Here is a 19,317-nt window from a genome sequence, read left to right on the forward strand (position 1 = left end):
AGGCCAGTGTCTCTGATGTCACTAATGTACAATGAATTTATTTTATTATTTTTAAATATATAAAAAATATTTTTACTTTTTTTTGCATAACATTTTTTTAATTCTTTATTCTGTCAATTGATTCATGCTTTGTCTCCGACTTTACGCGAGTGGGCAAAATTTCAGATCGATTGTACAGTAAGAAGTGTGAAATACTATCTATTATAAGATTTGTAGCAGACAAACAACACTAAGTGAAGTTAAAGAGAAGTCTTGTAATAAGTGAAGTTAAAGAGAAGTCTTGTAAAAAGTGAAGTGAGAGAGAAGTGTCGTAAAAACAATCGTTTATATAACCTCAACCCCATCACCAGACATGGCGGCCATCCCCGACTACGTGTCTGGGGCCACAGAGCACTGGGGCATCATCACCTACAGGGAGACGAGCATCTTCTACAACCCCACCAAGAGTTCCGAGACCAACAAGCAGAGAGTCTGCTCTGTCGTGGCGCATGAACTCGCGCACCAGTGGTTTGGCAACCTCGGTGTGTTGTATTTGATGTTTAGACGGGATAATATAGCTGTTTCAGCGTTTATTAGGCCATGGGCCTGTCGCCGATTCTTAACATTGCAGAACATCCACGGCTTGTTGCGGGCTTGAACTCGCAACTCACTGCTTCAAATTTTCTTTGCTTAACCGCCCGGCCTTCTTGCCGATTCTGACCAGAAACTGGCGCACAGAGCTGGGATCGAACCCGCGCCTCTCTGCGCCAATCTTGGTACTCTGAACTTTAACCACTGGTCCACCCTACTCATATGATGGTGCTCATATGAGTCTTGGAATTTTAAGTGAATAATCAATTTTTTTATAAGTAAAGAAAATAGCAAAATAAGTCACCGTTTATAATGAGAGAAAACGTTTCGGAGTCTAGCTGCATCGTCAGTTCAAGAACCTAGAACACAATCTAAACAATTAGTAAACTTAAGGGTAGGCTTTCCTGCTCATATTTTCTTCATTTTTATTTGTTTTCATTTAATAATTTATATCCTTAATTAATAAGATTAATATCCTCACTGTGAATTTTAGTTAAGCAGTTGTTTTTACTTGTGTTCAAGGTTTTTGAACTGATGATGTAGCTGTACTCCGGAACGTTTTCACTCATTGGAAATGGTGAATTTTTGTCTTTTTTTTTGTTTTTAAATTCTTGATAAATTTGCCATATAAGCAATCAAGTAACCTTAATACTTAAGAGAATAATGTATTGCTAATTCCATGGAACAAAATTATTCTTGACTGCAATAGAGCAAACAGAAAAGTTTTACTCTTTCGTAAAGTTTTGGAGTAACCGTTATTAGTTGACTTTTAATCGTTTTTATGAAGAGCAAATGCTTGCGATTGGTCGAGCCGAAAGAAAGAATGAAAGCGCGCACGTGTGATCATTCGATATTATAACATTTCATGATATTAGATTCCGATCTTTTAATGATTGTATCAACTCTGAGTGTACAAGTATATATCGTATCAGGATTTGATTCGACCAACTTATTTCTTTGAATTATAAATCTCCCACCATTTCAGGAAGCTACCTATTGAATCCTCAAGAATTAACATTCAAATTTGAATTTGATCTTTAAGTTAGGAAATATTTAAAAAATGATTTTTTATTTTGTACCAAGTCACCCTGAAGTGGTGGGACGACCTGTGGCTCAACGAAGGCTTTGCCTCGTACATCGAGACCAAAGGCGTGGACCATGTCGAGACAGGCTGGGATATGGTAAGCTTTTTATTCATTTAACTCTAGGTATTTATTTCTTACTGAAAGCATGTAAACTAAATAAGATTTGACCGATCGGTTGTCACCTGACCGCGTCAAGTCAAGCTGGCATACTATTTGTATACACTGAACTGAGATGTATATTTCTATTTCTAACACATTGTGAAGTAGTAGCACAGTTGCCACATTCTATCCTCAGTACCTACATGAGTTTTTTTTCGGAGTACCCCGAAATCCATCTATTTACCCGAAACATACATTTTTTCCAGTTCATTACAGATTTCTTACGTCTGTTGATATATGTATCATGCATTTTATGAATAAATGTTATATTTCTTATGCTAATTTAGTAGTGAACCAAGAAAATTCATGAGTTGTGAGTAACTGGTTTGCATTTCCAGGGCTCTCAATTCGTGACAGATTCGCTGCAGTCAGTATTCGACCTCGACTCCAAACTCAGTTCTCATGCCATTGTCCAGAGTGTGACCACTCCTGACCAGATCACCGCCATGTTTGACTCCATATCCTACGACAAAATGACTACACTCCTGACCAGATCACCGCCATGTTTGACTCCATATCCTACGACAAGGTAATGACTACACTCCTGACCAGATCACCGCCATGTTTGACTCCATATCCTACGACTACACTCCTGACCAGATCACCGCCATGTTTGACTCCATATCCTACGACAAGGTAAGGACTACAGCCATGACCAGATCACTGCCATGTTTGACTCCATATCCTACGACAAGGTAAGGACTATACCCATGACCAGATCACCGCCATGTTTGACTCCATATCCTACGACAAGGTAAGGACACATAGTGATGACTGCAACGCTCAAGTTTTTCTCGGGCATGATTTTAACATTTCGTGTTGTTCATTGCTGACTTTAGCATGTCGTTTTGTTCATGGCTGACATCAACATGTCATGTTGTCCATGGCTGACTTTAGCATGTCATGTTGTCTATGGCTGACTTTAACATGTCGTGTTGTTCATGGCTGACCTCAACATGTCATGTTATCCATGGCTGACCTCAACATGTCATGCTGTTCATGACTGACCTCAACATGTCGTTGTCCAGGGCTGACTTTAACATGTGTTGTCCATGGCTGACTTTAGCATGTCGTGTTGTTCACGGCTGGCTTTAACATGTGTTGTCCAGGGCTCGTCGGTGCTGCGGATGCTGGAAGGCTTCGTAGGCACGCCGGTGTTCCAGGCGGGCATCAACAGCTTCCTGAAGCGCTTCGCGTACCAGAACGCCGTCACCGCGCAGCTCTGGGAGGAGCTCACCAAGGCCTGGCAGGCTTCCGGTGTTCAAGTGAGCCTATTTTCCCGGTGCCTTAATTTTTTAAGGCACCATTCCCGGTGCCCTCCCGGTGCCTTAAAGATTGCCGGTGCCTTAACTTCTGATATGGGAAGGCAGAATATGGAAGGCGTTTAATATATTGAGAGGCACTTCTCAAATCGCCTATATTTAATTTAAATTTATTGAACATTAAAACTTCCATCCCACAATATATCCAAGACTTTTTAGTGTCGCGCACTGATCTTTACTACTTGTAATTGAGCGTTACAACGCTGTAAGCCTAATTGTTTATTAGCACCGACACACCACTAGCCAAAGGCCATTCATCGGCCACCGAAAACCGTCAATAGTTTTTAATAGGAATAAAATAATTAAAATTGTTTATTAGCACCGACACACCACTAGCCAAAGGCCATTCATCGGCCACCGAAAACCGTCAATAATTTTTAATAGGAATAAAATAATTAAAAGAGCTTTCGATGCTGACTGTTGATAACGTCTTGCGCTTACTTATATTGAGTCTAGAGAGAACAGTTCGTTGCAGATATTGTTACAAATTTAAATACTGGCAGAAGACTAGTAATTATATTTCGTAAGTTGTCAATTAGTCTCCTAGCACCGCACTCTCGGAAAGAGTTACCAGTTTATTATTTCGTCTGTCATCAACTGACGGCTTTTCAAGCTAAACCCACTAATGAAATGTAGACAAAAAATCGGCCCCAATGTATACTCTGGCTTTTAAGTGTACTCTAGCCGCTACGTGTACCTAAGCCGCTACATGTACTTCAGCCGCCCGCTACATATACTTGAGGCGCTACGTGTACTTGAGCCGCTACATGTACTTCAGCCGCTACATGTACTTCAGCCGCTACATATACTTGAGCCGCTACATATACTTAAGCCGCTACATATACTTGAGGCGCTACGTGTACTTGAGCCGCTACATGTACTTCAGCCGCTATATGTACTTAAGCCTCTACATGTACTTAAGCCGCTACATGTACATAAGCCGCTACGTGTACCTAAGCCGCTACCTGTACTTAAGCCGCTACATGTACTTAAGCCACAACGTGTACGTAGGCCCCTACGTTTACGTAAGCTTGTTTTTATAGTGCGGCCGCTGTTCTTATCACTGATTTTTATGATTTAATAAAAACTTTACTCTTATAACGACTACGTTACTAAGGTTGTCCCATACCCAGGACGGTGACGTGGGTGAGATCATGAGCACGTGAATTGAAATATCGATATGGTGAATTTGCTTGGTGTTTTCTTTGCTTTTAAATTCCTTGTGAACTTGCGATATAAGCAGACTGATAATATAAGTACTTATTACTAAGCCTGACATGCATACCCAGGACGGTGACGTAGGTGAGATCATGAGCACGTGGACGGCTATAACTCATTTATATATCAAAGCGATTACATAGCTTCGAGAGGTTACATTACTACAATTAAGTTAGTTTCAAGCATACTTTTTCGAGACGTTTTCAACCCATGAACGTTTCCATAGTTCTTACTATTAGTACCTATGCACCACTATTACCCATATACAACTAGTAGGTACTACCTATGTACAACTATTACCTATACACAACTGTTACCTATGTACAACTAGTACTACCTATGTACAACTATTACCTATACACAACTATTACCTATATACAACTATTACCATTACCGTGTCCAGCCCTGCTGACTCGCCCCACGGTTACCGCTGGCACGTCCCCGTCAGCCTCGTCACGTCCCAAGCTCCTGACAACGCCTCCCTCACCTGGCTGTACAAGACCAACGACTCTGGTGAGCTGACGGCGACTCTGGTGAGCTGACGGCGACTCTGGCTGTACAAGACCAACGACTCTGGTGAGCTGACGGCGACTCTGGCTGTACAAGACCAACGACTCTGGTGAGCTGACGGCGACTCTGGCTGTACAAGACCAACGACTCTGGTGAGCTGACGGCGACTCTGGCTGTACAAGACCAACGACTCTGGTGAGCTGACGGCGACTCTGGCTGTACAAGACCAACGACTCTGGTGAGCTGACGGCGACTCTGGCTGTACAAGACCAACGACTCTGGTGAGCTGACGGCGACTCTGGCTGTACAAGACCAACGACTCTGGTGAGCTGACGGCGACTCTGGCTGTACAAGACCAACGACTCTGGTGAGCTGACGGCGACTCTGGCTGTACAAGACCAACGACTCTGGTGAGCTGACGGCGACTCTGGCTGTACAAGACCAACGACTCTGGTGAGCTGACGGCGACTCTGGCTGTACAAGACCAACGACTCTGGTGAGCTGACGGCGACTCTGGCTGTACAAGACCAACGACTCTGGTGAGCTGACGGCGACTCTGGCTGTACAAGACCAACGACTCTGGTGAGCTGACGGCGACTCTGGCTGTACAAGACCAACGACTCTGGTGAGCTGACGGCGACTCTGGCTGTACAAGACCAACGACTCTGGTGAGCTGACGGCGACTCTGGCTGTACAAGACCAACGACTCTGGTGAGCTGACGGCGACTCTGGTGAGCTGACGGCGACTCTGGTGAGCTGACTGCGACTCTGGTGAGGCTGGACAAGCTCAATACATCGTCTAGCGCCACGCTTTAAGCCTTATTTTATTTCTTCTCATCTTCCCCGGTAACTCACACGACAATGAAGGGTACGGTATTTTGTATGCCTGTCAATCCTAAGCACTCTTTCGTGCGCTCTGCTCTCTATAATAAAATAAATATATTTCAGAATTAAGTATTACGAACAGTTGAAGGATTTGGGATGAGCTGGAAAAATTTTGTGTTTGTGAACTTCATGGAAAATATTAGGGTGTAATAATACTCGTTCTCGCTCATATATTCGCTCATTTAATCGTGAAAATCGATGAACATTCTTGTAAGTATTTATTTCTGTACAGTTTCAATTCCCCTGCCCGCCGGGGCCACTTGGTTCAAGCTAAACTTCGAGCAGCAAGGCTACTACAGAGTCAACTATGACCTCGACACTTGGGCGTCTATGAGACAACTATGCATAGACAAGGTATGTATTCTGCACTTTATTATTTATCTATTTTCGTATAGAACACAATAGCACTAAGCATCGACAAGGTAGGTGTTCTGCATTTTCTGCTATATCTTATTTATCTATTCTCGCGTGGAACACAATAGCACTAAATAAACTTATTTATCTATTTTCGTTTAGAATACAATAGCACTAAATTAATGAGAACAAGTGACAAAATAGACTCCGAGTTATATCTATAGAAGCTAATGAGATTTGAAGGCCATTAGAGAACAATTCGAAAAACCGCAAGTAATTATTTTTTTGTGACGTATTAAGGAAAGCAGAAAATTCATTCCAGAAGTTTGAGTATTTTGAAAAATAAACAACGAAGTTTTGCAACTGGATCTATCGATTTTAATTTTGTTCACACATGTTGAATAAAACAAAAAGGATCATAAATTGTAAATATAAAATGATAATAATAATATTATAGCCACCCTTCTTATGAAACGACGAACGTTATTCGTTCGTCCCGTAAACTGCCATATTTCTCTCCAAAACGTGCATATATTGTATCTGCACTTCTTATGCAGCAAGTAACGTTATTCGTTAGCCGTTGTTCGTTCGCCGTTATTCATTCGCCGTTATGCGTTCATTCTTATTCGTTTGCTTTTATTCTTTAATTATTATTCGTTCTCTCTTATTCGTTAATTATTGTTCGTTCGCTGTTATTAGTTAATTATTATTCGTTCTTTTATTCGTTAATTATCATTCGTTCGCCGTCATTCGTTCGCCGTTATTCGTTCGCCGTTATTCGTTCATTATTATTCATTCGCCGTTATGCGTTCATTCTTATTCGTTTTCTGTTATTCGTTCATTCTTATTCGTTTTCTGTTATTCGTTCATTATTCGTTCTCTGTTATTCGTTAATTATTATTCGTTCTCCGTTATTCATTAATTATTATTCGTTCTCAGTTATTTGTTAAATATTACTCGTTCTCTTGTTATTCGTTAATTATTATTCGTTAGCTGTTATTCGTTCATTGTTATTCATTCGCTGTTATTCATTAATTATTATTCGTTCACTGTTATTAGTTCGCTGTCATTCCTTCATTATTATTCATTCACCGTTATTCGCTCATTATTATTCGTTCGCCGTTATTCGATAATTCTTATTCATTCTATTATTCGTTAATTATTATTTGTTCTCTGTTGTTCGTTCATTATTATTCATTCGCCCTTATTCGTTGATTATTATTCGTAATTTACCGTGCCCCCAGAGCGTGGGCCCCGCGGACAGGTCAAGCCTGGTTGACGACGCGCTGGCGTTGGCCGACGCTGCGCTCCTGCCCTACGCCAGCGCCCTCGACCTCTGCACCGCCCTTAACAACGAGACGCATCTCGTGCCCTGGAAAACTGCTACTAACAGGTCACTTTATCTGCTTAAACAACTGACTAATGTCTACTTCAGATATCTTTTTTTTTTGTTTTACAGCATATTTTGTTTATTGTGCTTCATGTAATGTTGTTTATTCTGAGATTTGTAATCGTTTTAAACTACCGTACTTTCTAGCCCGGATCGCAGTCCGTTTCAGGCTGGCAGGATGAGGGCGACCATCTGCAGCAGTGAGACACTTAGTATTAGTGGATGAATATGTGCTTAACACGTTGACTACGATTGCTTCATCTTGTACTATTGTATCATATTTTGTACTGTTTTTAAACAAGGTTGCCAGACGGTCATTTTTCCGGACAAATTCCGTAATTTAGTTTTTCTCAATTGCGTTGGCCGGCTAAAATTTATGATTGGGGTACTTCCTAATTAAATTTTAAATACTGCAAAAAGAAAATGAATGGAATTTTTATAGTGGAACCTACAAATTAACTAGTATATTTTGAGTTATCGGCCTTTTTTGGCCTTTTTTGTTCTCGGATTTGGCCAATTTTAGGCAACCAGAATTTTGTACCACTACGTCCTGGAGAAATAAATTTCGTGGTACGCATATGCACCACTTCGTAGTCAACGTGTTAAAATCATCAAGATTGCAGCAGTTAGTTGGGGGTTCGAAATCTACATGCAGCTAGTTGAGAAAATTCTGGTCGAAATGTGGGAAGTGGCCGCGTATTAAGTAATTGGCTACTGACCAACATGGACAAATCAAAAACCATTATATTTTATTGCTTCTTTTATGATTTCATCATATTCAATTAACTTTGTTTTATTTCTTTGATGAATTGATGTTTTCTGATCTAACATTAAACTTGTGTATCATCATCATATAACATTAAACTAGTGTACCCGGTATGCATCATTAAAATAGTGTATTTTACATCAAACTGGTACTTACTATGTTCGCTTTTTTTTTTGATCATGTAAACGTCGTACAACAGATCCAGGGTTGCCATATTGCCAATATATTTACCCTAATGCAGTATAGTCTGAGGCGATTCAATGCCAGTCGAGTGCCGATTTTAGATCCAGCAAAGTTCCTTTTTATGTTTTTAAAGCAATTTATTGATAAGAATGAATGAATATTATATATTAATGTATTGCTACGCTCAGGTTGCTGCGAGTTGAGATCGTGTACCTGGCGTGCGTCGCGGGACTGGAGTCTTGTCTTCAGGAGTCCGCACGCCTCCTGCAGCTGTACGCCCAGTTTGAAAACTATCCTCTGCCTCTCTCCACCAAACGGCAGGTAACTATCCTCTGCCTCTCTCCACCAGACGACAGGTAACTATCCTCTGCCTCTCTCCACCAGACGACAGGTAACTATCCTCTGCCTCTCTCCACTCTGTCATTACTGATGATGGCCACGAGTTCTCCATTGTTGGTGATGGCCACGAGTTCTCCATCGTTGATGATGGCCACGAGTTCTCCATCGTTGATGATGGCCACGAGTTCTCCATTGTTGGTGATGGCCAGGAGTTGATGATGACCACGAGTTGATGATGGCCACGAGTTCTCCATATTATTGTCTAAAGTTTGTGTTGTTGATGGCAGGTACTGCGACAAGGCATGGTGGAGGGCGGCACAGAGGAGGTGTGGAACGCCGTGTGGCAGCGCTGCTCCGCCACGCAGGACGCCACAGAGAAGGACAACTGCCTCTACGGCCTCGCTAACTCCCAGGACGTCGCCACGCTTTCCAAGTGAGAACTTTGTTATAAGTTCTCACCAGACATCTGATGTTGAATTAATGAATTAAACATCGTTTGGTTGACGCTTTCCAAGTGAGAACTTTGTTTTACGTTCTCACCAGACATCTGATGCTGAATTAATTAATTAAACGTCGTTTGGTTGACGCTTTCTAAGTGAGAACTTTGTTATAAGTTTCCACCAGACGTCTGATGTTGAATTAATGAGTTAAACGTCGTTTGGTTGACGCTTTCCAAGTGAGAACTTTGGCATAAGTTTCCACCAGACGTCTGATGCTGAATTAGTGCATTAAACGTCTTTTGGTTGAATGGTCGTTGATTCGACGTTATTTTTCTACGGCCTCGCAAACTCGCAGAACACGCTTTCCAAGTGAGAACGTTGTTATAGGTTTCTACCAGACGTCTGACGTTGAATTAAACGTCGTTTGGTTGAATGATTGTTGATTTAACGTTATTTCCACTGCTAACGTTATTTCCACTGCGTCATTTGCCTGCTAAGTTTGGTCATATATTGTCATGTACTGTATGTACATATATTATGTGGTATACGTATAGTTGATCTTGTTTGTTTATTAAACGTGTTTACAATGTGTGCATTTTCAGCCAAATAATCAGATTATTCTCTTGATTATTTTTACATTCTCATTAGAAATTTGATCTTATTTAACATGTAAAACTTTTTCGCAGTGTTACTTCACTTGAAATAATTCTCGCTATGGGAGATCATTTTTTCTTGATTCCAATATAGTATACGTCGTTTATTTTTCCCTCTTCATTGTTTGAAAAGCAGTATCTTGACGTTGTCCCTTCCTCGCGTGTAACCTTCGTAAAAATTTTTTGCCCATAACTATCGTCGCCAGATTTTTCTAGCACTGACACAGGTTAATGCATCCATAAGCTAAAATTTAACGCGTATTCGAAGCCATTCTGTCCTGGAGCTCACAATTACGGCCTATTGTTCACTCGAAAACTTGGGCAATAAACGCTGATTTTCATTTCCATTTTCAGTTTTTTTAAACAAGCTATTTCTCGAAAGCTTATTGGTTAGTTTATTTGTTCTTAATCAATAACATCGCGATTGTATATGACTCTTATCACTTCCTTGCTATCAGTTACATCAATGTGCATACTACCATATTATTATTGCTCATATTATTGTAGAATTATAGGTATTATTTATCGCTCCGATTCATCACTATTGCATCCTAATCATATTATTTTCAATGTTGTTTTAATATTATATTATTCAAAACTCAGTTTCATCACGATTGCATCCTGATCATATCATTATTTCTAATATTGTTATAATATTATATTATTTATTGCTCAGTTTCATCACGATTACATCCTAATCATATCATTATTTCTAATATTGTCATAATATTATATTATTTATTGCTCAGTTTCATCACAATGGCACAAGATCCTAACCTCGTAAGGACGCAGGACTTCCTCCACGTGCTCGAGTACATCTCCTACAATCCTGCGGGCACCGACCTCGTCTGGGACTGGGTCAGGTCAGAGGCCCTGTAAATTCCTTCAGTTATATAATATTCTTCAGTTATATATTCTTCAGAGGCTCTATAATATTCTTCAGTTATATATTCTTCAGTTATATATTCTTCAGTTATATATTCTTTAGTTATATATTCTTCAGAGGCTCTATAATGTTCTTCAGTTATATATTGTTCAGTTATATATTCTTCAGAGGCTCTAGAATATTCTTCAGTTATATATTCTTCAGTTATATATTGTTCAGTTATATATTTTTGAGAGGCTCTATAATATTCTTCAGTTATATAATATTTTTCAGTTTAGTAAAGATGTGAAAAATTTTATTAGGAAACATTGAGATTATTGGTATTTCATGCCACATTCTAATCAATTCAATATTTCAATATTATGAAACATTTCTTGACGCTAATAAGTTCCCTGTGCTACAATCTTTATTAATTCATTATAATTTAATAAAAATTTCACGCTAATTACTCAAGTTTTAAGAGATTTTCTTTTGGTTCAATTGTGGGACAAAATAAATTTTCGATGAAAAATCCCATCATGTCAAATTCGGGGAGCGATTGTGTCCCGATATTTACATGTCATGTCAATCATATTCCTTGTATCTCATTCTTCTTGTAACTTGAAGATTATCAGTATTTTTACACGTAAAGAGTAAGTTTTATCTTATCTGCATATGTTGCAATTATTCAGTAAACGTCCATTTATCCTACGAAAATTCGTAACTTTAGTATATAATCGAGTATTTATACGTACGAATATTAACTTTCCGCTTACCTTAAGTGCAGCAATATTATTCAGTAAGTTTCCATTGATCTCAAGAGAAGTACCTATTCAGTTAACTTCAACCTATATCAACCTTCTACCGCCTGACACGAGTAACCGGAGCAATGTTGTCACAAGCCTACTTCTCAAAAAGGATACGTTGTAGTTAGCGCAAAATGACTTGCACTGATGGTTGCCGCCAAGTACAACTTTAAAATGTTCTCTGTTGCGTACAAACGTCCTCTGGGCCTATACTTTCAAAAAAAGTTGAGAGATCGTAAGTTCATCAGCCAATCATTGGCGGCCTTTCAAGCAAAATCCACCAATCATCGACAAGAAAATAGAGCGTAAGTACTTACGTTGACTTAGCGAGTTTTGAAAGTAAGGCCCCTGCAGGTTGCTACACTCACTTGTTTACGTGTAATTTAAGTTGAAAGTTATATTCCCTGAGAGTGACATACGACGGTAGAGGGTTAATATATTAAAGCATCTCGTGCCCCACAGGGCCAACTGGGACTGGCTTGTAGCCCGCTACACGCTCAACGACCGCTACCTCGGCCAGCTTATTCCTAACATCTCTCAGTACTTCGCCACGCAGCAGAAACTTGACGAGGTTCTTAGCTTTAGTGCATGCGAAGTTGTTCAAATATTTGTCCTCTCATTTAAAATTCACGCTTCTCATACCTGCATGAAGTGAATTTCATCGTATGGTCCTGATGCTATAATTATCCGTTGTTTAATACCATAAAATAATGGCAACTTTACGAACGATTTCTATGGCGCACTGGTCTTTTGCACCCAAAAAAGCCCAGTTGGCGTACGTGTTTGCGTTATTCAACCAAATTTTGTTACATGGTTGCATTGATATAACCGATATCTAAGCTCCAACGTTAGGCTTATAATCATTTATATACCATCTGTTTAGATTCCGTCAAGTTTCAAATAATATACTTTTTCTCGGCAAATAGTTGACTTCTTTAGCTCAGCTTAACATGATGATAGTTATCAATCACAACTATAATAAACCAATTACCTTTGTTGGAAATAAAACTAAGTTGCCGACTTCGTAGGATTGGTATTCCTGCTGAGATCCTATACTGGAGAACTATTTCAGTGCAAACCACCAGGCGAAGGCAGGGTAGTTTGGTTATGCATGAATATAATTATAATTGCCTTGCAATATGAATGATATTATGTTAACTTACTCCTTTTTGGGCTCAGATGGAAGAGTTCTTCGCTGCGAACCCCGAGGCGGGAGAGGGGTAGTTAGGTTATACATAAATATAATCATCATGCCCTTGCAATAGGAAAAATATTATGGTAACGGCACTTCTGTTTGGGCTCAGATGGAAGAATTCTTCGCTGCGAACCCCGAGGCTGGGGCGGGAGAGCAGTACCGGCAGCAGGCGCTGGAGACCGTCCAGACCAACATCAGATGGGTGGCCGCCAACGCTCAGCAGATCGACGACTGGCTTACCGCACATGCTCCTAAACCTGCTGCTCTCTGATTGGCTCCTGCCATCGTCTGCTGTCCAGTGATTGGTTCTTACCATCTTCTGCTGTCCTGTGATTGGTTCCTACCATCGTCTGCTGTCCAGTGATTGGCTCCTGCCGTCGTCTGCTGTCCTGTGATTTGTTCTTACCATCGTCTGCTGCTCTGTGATTGGTTCCTACCATCGTCTGCTGTCTTGTGATTGGTCCCTATCATCGTCTGCTGTCCAGTGATTGGTCCCTATCATCGTCTGCTGTCCAGTGATTGGTTCCTATCATCGTCTGCTGTCCAGTGATTGGTACCTAATCGTCTGCTGTCCAGTGATTGGTTCCTACCATCGTCTGCTGCCCAGTGATTGGTTCCTACCATCGTCTGCTGCCCAGTGATTGGTTCCTACCGTCGTCTGCTGCCCAGTGATTGGTTCCTACCATCGTCTGCTGCCCAGTGATTCCTGCTTCGGACTACAGAAGTAGGAACAAATTTATATCAACAATTATTTGTCATTTCAGTATTGGGATTCGGACTGACTCTTTGGTATACAATTTTGACGGGAAGTATAGAGTATCCTCGTTGACAATTCTTGTTTAAAGGTGCAATCTAATGGAAAAATTACATTTGTATTGAAATTTGTTTTCCTTCTCCTAAGTGTTGGGCATCATTGCATGTGCATGACGTAACAACTAATCTCTAGTTCCATTAATGATATGATTGTTATTCTGAGGTTTATTAAAGATTGTTATTGATTAGTTTGTTAGCAATAGACTCTGCTTATGGAGAAACGCTACTGAATTTTAGATTCCAAGTTAAGGTTTACAGGATTATTCCTATAACTATCGGTACTCATGTTACTCGGTAAAACTGCTCTTTTGGGGATAATGCTCGCTTATTCAAAGCTCATCGTGTTTATCGCGCTTGCATTGAAGCCATAACTATTGATGTTACAATTAAAACGGTTAAACTGGCTCCATTGACCGCTTTACCGCACACTGCACAGTGATTGTTTAGATATCCAATACTCGAAAAAATTAACGTACTTCCTTGAATTCCCGAAGCATTTTCAAAAAGCCTTATCAGTAACATTCTAAGGGCGATGTAGCAGTTTTGATCGATTCATTGTCTGAACATATTGCCTCGCAAGAGATTGTAGTGAGTATGGCTAACCATTATTGTGAGAATTTTTAGTGCACGTTTACGTTTCTAAAATAGAATTTTTAAGAGTGGGTTTCTTCTCAGTGAAACGTAAGAAAACATTTTAATTGCTGCAATAATATTCATGGTGAAATATTCCAACCGCCTGATATTACTTCTGCGCAGCAAATTATTTACGTGAAATTATTGTTATTTGATTACCTGCTCTTTTTTAGGCATTCTGAAATATAGATCATCATTGGATTCTTCCCTCGGGCATAAGTCCTCGAACATACAAATAAGATGTGGACATAGCACCGCACTGAACTAAGGACAGATTATAACCCTGCCAAAATGACCACAAAAAAATGAAAGAAAACACCTTTAATGAGGCAAAATTATTAAACATTTTGAACAAAAATGAAACCCTCTATTCTTCAGTATATATTTTTCAAGAATAAAGTGTGTCGCAATAAAAATCTAAAGCAGTTTTCACTAATTACAGTATAAAACCATAAGGACATGAAGTATGAGAAAAAATTAAGAGAAAATCCATTCACATCAATTTGAAATTATTATGAAGTTTGATCATATCTAAAATATTCATCTCTCGTAACAAAATAAATCAAACGCAAAAATCAAATATCATACAACGAATGCCTGCCTAAACCTAACGTAACCCAAAATAAAATTGGTATTCATACATTTTTATATTCAACTCGAAAGTTCTCCCAAACCTAAAAATTTATTCTTTTCAAAAAGTCATTTCAAATAGAAGTAGTATTCATAACTTTATAAATTCAACTTGAAAGTTCCCCCCAACCTTGGAATTTATTCACTGTAAAGTGATAAAAATCTGTTATAATTTCACAAATATCAGATCCCTAGTTTCTTGAAGCGAATTGGTATTCATAACCTTTTAATTTCAACGAGAAAGTTCTGCCAAACTTAGAAATTTATTTCTTTTAAAGCAGTAAAAATTCTGTTATAATTTCACGTTTATGTGGTCAGCCGTTTCTAAAATATAATTAGAATTCATAAGTTTTTAAATTTAACTTGAACATTCTTCCAAACCTAGAAATATATTCCCTTTGAGGCGATAAAAAGTCTGTTAAAATTTCGCAAGCATCAGATCAGTCGTTTCTTAAATCGAATTAGTATTCATAACTTTTTAAATCCAACTCGAAAGTTCTCCCAAACCAGGAAATTTGTTTTTTTTTTTTAGCGGCAAAAAGTCTGTTTTAATTCCTCTAGTATCGGTTCTGTCGTTTCTAAAATTAGTAATAGTATTCATAACTTTTTAATTTCAATTCGAAAGTACTCCCAAACCTAGAAATTTAATCACTTTAAAGCAGCCAAAAGTCTTATAATTTTTGAGTTTCAGTTCAGCTGTTATTAAAATAGAATTAGTATTCATAACTTTTTAAATTCTACTATAACCTTCTAATCACTGAACTAATTTAAAAGTGAATTTCACTCCTGCATGCAGCATTAAACAATCGTTTTGCCAATCTTTGCAGGTAAAACGTCAAAAAAACTCTTAAAATATCTCCCTAACTATTAACTATCATATCTAAAACGTTTTAAACTATTCAACCAAACACTTTTCTTCTTTTATCGACTTGGTGAGTTGTTCTGTGGTTGAACTAGTGTGAGATTGACCCATGGATGGAGCTTTTTGTTCGCATGTGACGTCACTGATCTCAGTGACGTCACGATCATTAACCAATCACCGAAGTGCGTTCAAACCAGTCAATCAATCCGTCATGAGAATGACGGGTTTGTTTACGTTTCTCGATCTCAGTGACGCAACAAGAAAGCTGAACTGAAAGTCGGAACTTCTCGTGGGTCAACCTTATGTAGTTCAATCATGAGTTGTTCCATGCATAATCGAGTGCATCCACCACCTCAGCGCAATCGTGCGCGTGCTGCTCGATTACTCAATCCAGCACGAGTTTCTTGACTTGTGTAGGACGATGCAAGTGTTCTGTTTGAAGCGCGAATGCAGTGTCTGGATGAACATCTGTCTGTGTTCTTTCTTGCGCGTTGCGACAATTTCGTTTGTGTGCGTCTTGAGTAAGCTTCCGACAAGCAGCATAAATTTTAAACAAAATCCAAAAATTAATTCTAATACTTATCGCATTATGGAATTCCGGTGTTTCCTTAAATTCAAAATTTTCATATTCAGGCAGAAAATGTGCATGCTTCGCGTCGCGCGCGTATTACGGTTGGAATCCACTGTCACGATAAACAAGAATTTATGTTTAAATTTACGTTTTCATTGAATTTGTTCGGAACAGAAACAGAATTGATATCGGCTGCGGGAAGCTGCCTGTGTTAAAGTTACACTCAAGTGCAATTTGTTATAGTTGCTGTCGAGGCTTACCAGCGCTCACAGGAAGTACTTTGTACTAAAAAAGGTATAGGCCTTAGGTCCATTTCATGTCGAGGAACGTAGTGAGGATGGCGTCTGTAACTCTTGTATTTGAAATGATGTTACAACTCAAAATTAGAAATTTTGTTACTGTAACGTTTTGTTGCAACAACAACGTTTTTTATAACTGCAACGTTTTGTTACAACTGCAACGTTTTGTTACAACTGCAACGTTTTGTTACTATTGCAACGTTTTGTTACAACTGCAACGTTTTGTTACAACTGCAACGTTTTATTACAACTGCAACGATTTGTTACAACTGCAACGTTTTGTTACAACTGCAACGTTTTATTACAACTGCAACGTTTTGTTACAACTAAGCAAGTAGCTATATAGCGGCCACCTCCAGAAATATGGAGAGGCGGAGGCCTAAACAACAGCTGCAAGACTCACCAAGAGGCTGAGCAACAAGTTGCGGAGGCGCGAGCGGTGGCTGCCATTCAGGAGAACCCCAAGTATTTCTACCAATATGTCCAGTCAAAGTCATGGCGACACTTGGACCTCTGAAAAATAACGACGTCCGTATTGGAGACGACCAGGGCGTGTGCGAACTTCTAGAAGCACAGTTTGAAAAGTTATACAGCAACCCCCGATACTTTACGACCGCAGAACGAAATTGGAGTAATTCAAGAACTGCAAGGGGGCAGGTGCTGATGAACATGGACTTGAGTTTGAACACCTGATCTAAAGAGGAGTATCCAAGAATTATCAACTTATTCGACTCCCGGGCCAGATGGAGGCCCTGCAGTGTTACTGAAAAAATGTGTCTGTGCACTCTGACTTTGCTCTGGAAAACATCATTGAGAGAAAGAAACGTCCTTTATAATTCCTAAAATTAGGGCTAATACCCCAATCTAGAAAGCACGTGCGAGAGACAAACCCGCAAAATTACAGGCCGGTTGTCGTGCAGGAGGAAGCTGACCTTTTCAACGGAAGACAACACGGTTTTAGACGAAATCACTCCTGTTTGTCTCAGTTACTAGAGCATCACTACCAAATCCTGGCCATGCTGGAGGAGAGGGCCGGGGTTCGTGGTGTATTTAGACTATGCGAAAGCGTTTGAAAAGTTGACCATGCAGTGCTCTTCGGAAAATTAAGACTACTAAAGGTCGGAGGTGAATTGCAGGCATGGATCTACGACTTCCTAACTGAAGACTGCAAGCTATCGTTGTAGGAGGCTCGAGATCGAGCGAGGTTAGGGTGTTGAGTGGAGTAGCACAGGTAACGGTACTCGGCCCTATGATCTTCCTCATCCACATCGCAGACATAGATGTGGCGGTGTATCACGCCTCTGCGTCGTCATTCGCGGACGACACCAGGATACTAATGACCATCACGCACAGGAGGGACTGCGAGAGGTTGAAAGAAGACCTCTGCAATATATGACTGGGCCTAAACGTACAATATGCAGTTCAACGGGACTAAGTGTGAGGTTCTAAGAAAAAGAGGTAGCGGAAGAGCTGGTATGGAGCACCGCTACCTCACACTTGACAGCTCGGAAACAGAAGAGAAGCGACTCGTTCATGATCTAGGCCGGAGTGCTGATGGATACGCAGGTCAATTTTGATGCTCATATTGCGACAATAACCGCCGGCGGCACTTGGGGTGGATCTGGCGAACGTTCAAAACAAGAGTAGCAGAACCGATGATCACACTCTTCAGAGCCCTTGTGATACCTCTCCTTGAATACTGCTGCCAGCTCTACTCTGTTCACGCTCGGCGCAGTGCGGCAACTGGAAGGGATCCAGCTAGCGAACCTTTTCTTCCAGGATCATATGTTGGAGCGACTGGGTCTGTACTCACTGCAAAGGAGACGGGAGAGGTTTGTCATTCTGTAAACATAGAAAATAATAACCGGAATGACACCAACCTTTGAAAACGAGACCTTCAGGATTGAAACATATCATAACGAGAGAAGGGGGAGACTGCAAGGCTCCCCCACGAAGTAACTGATCCGCGGTCAGATTTCAATCCCTGCGGAAAGAATCTCTTTCCATGGCAGGGCCGAGGCTGTTTAACGTCCTACCAAAGGATCTAATAGAGATAGAGTTCACTCTGGAGACCTTCATGAGAAGACTGGACTTGTTTCTGGGCACAATCCCTGATTGACCTCCCCTGCACCACTATCAGCGGTGACAAGCAAACAACAGCATCGTGCATCAGCTGGCTCAAATGATAGGCGGCGATCCATCGTTGCCTGGGACTACTACATCCGAAACAGATACTAAAGATACTAAGGATTTAGCTATCGGCCGCTTATGATGTTAGAGTACAGCTTATATTTTTCGTTCTTCTTGGTCTGAGAAGCTATTTTTCCATTTGATTTAGTTGCGTGTGAAAATTTCAGAATACTTTAACAAATACGCTTCCTCTATCTTCTCAATAATATAAACAGCGTACGAACAATCGAAGTACGGTTTACAAGCGAACTTTAGTTACATCGCGGGATTGAGATCTCCCATTAGCACGCGGAATCCAGAGCATCAATGTCTCTCCTCTTCTAATGTACTTGGGTATTCAGTTTTTGCACGATTCTTCCCTGTAATACAATGTTTATTAAACTTATAAAGTATTTTTGTAATGGTGTGAAATTACATATAATGGCTCTTTGGTTATATATAACATCAGGCAATAGGTATTCAAAATTCTGCTCTTTGCAAAGCTCGGAAAAAGAATGTGCTTATAGTAGAACTGTCTTAATGAACAGATCGGATCATCGGAGCACATTCGACTGGCAATGGTTCTGTGGAATTTTATTT

General features: G+C 40.1%; 1 protein-coding gene across 1 annotated transcript; it reads left to right on the forward strand.

Moving 5' to 3' along the window:
- The first annotated feature begins 352 nt into the window (after positions 1-352).
- On the forward strand, positions 353-13,973 carry LOC108682551 (glutamyl aminopeptidase-like). Its single transcript, XM_018171739.2, has 15 exons — positions 353-521; positions 1,654-1,751; positions 2,153-2,251; positions 2,308-2,343; positions 2,924-3,079; positions 4,270-4,298; positions 4,686-4,867; positions 5,982-6,103; positions 7,348-7,527; positions 7,641-7,693; positions 8,631-8,763; positions 9,069-9,214; positions 10,624-10,737; positions 12,008-12,116; positions 12,850-13,973. The coding sequence occupies exons 1-15, from the start codon at positions 353-355 to the stop codon at positions 13,009-13,011; spliced, it is 1,788 nt and encodes a 595-aa protein (XP_018027228.1). The 3' UTR covers positions 13,012-13,973.
- Positions 13,974-19,317: the final 5,344 nt, after the last annotated feature.

This window comes from Hyalella azteca, unplaced genomic scaffold (genome assembly GCF_000764305.2).
Source record: "Hyalella azteca isolate HAZT.00-mixed unplaced genomic scaffold, Hazt_2.0.2 contig16884, whole genome shotgun sequence".
Taxonomy (NCBI): domain Eukaryota; kingdom Metazoa; phylum Arthropoda; class Malacostraca; order Amphipoda; family Hyalellidae; genus Hyalella; species Hyalella azteca.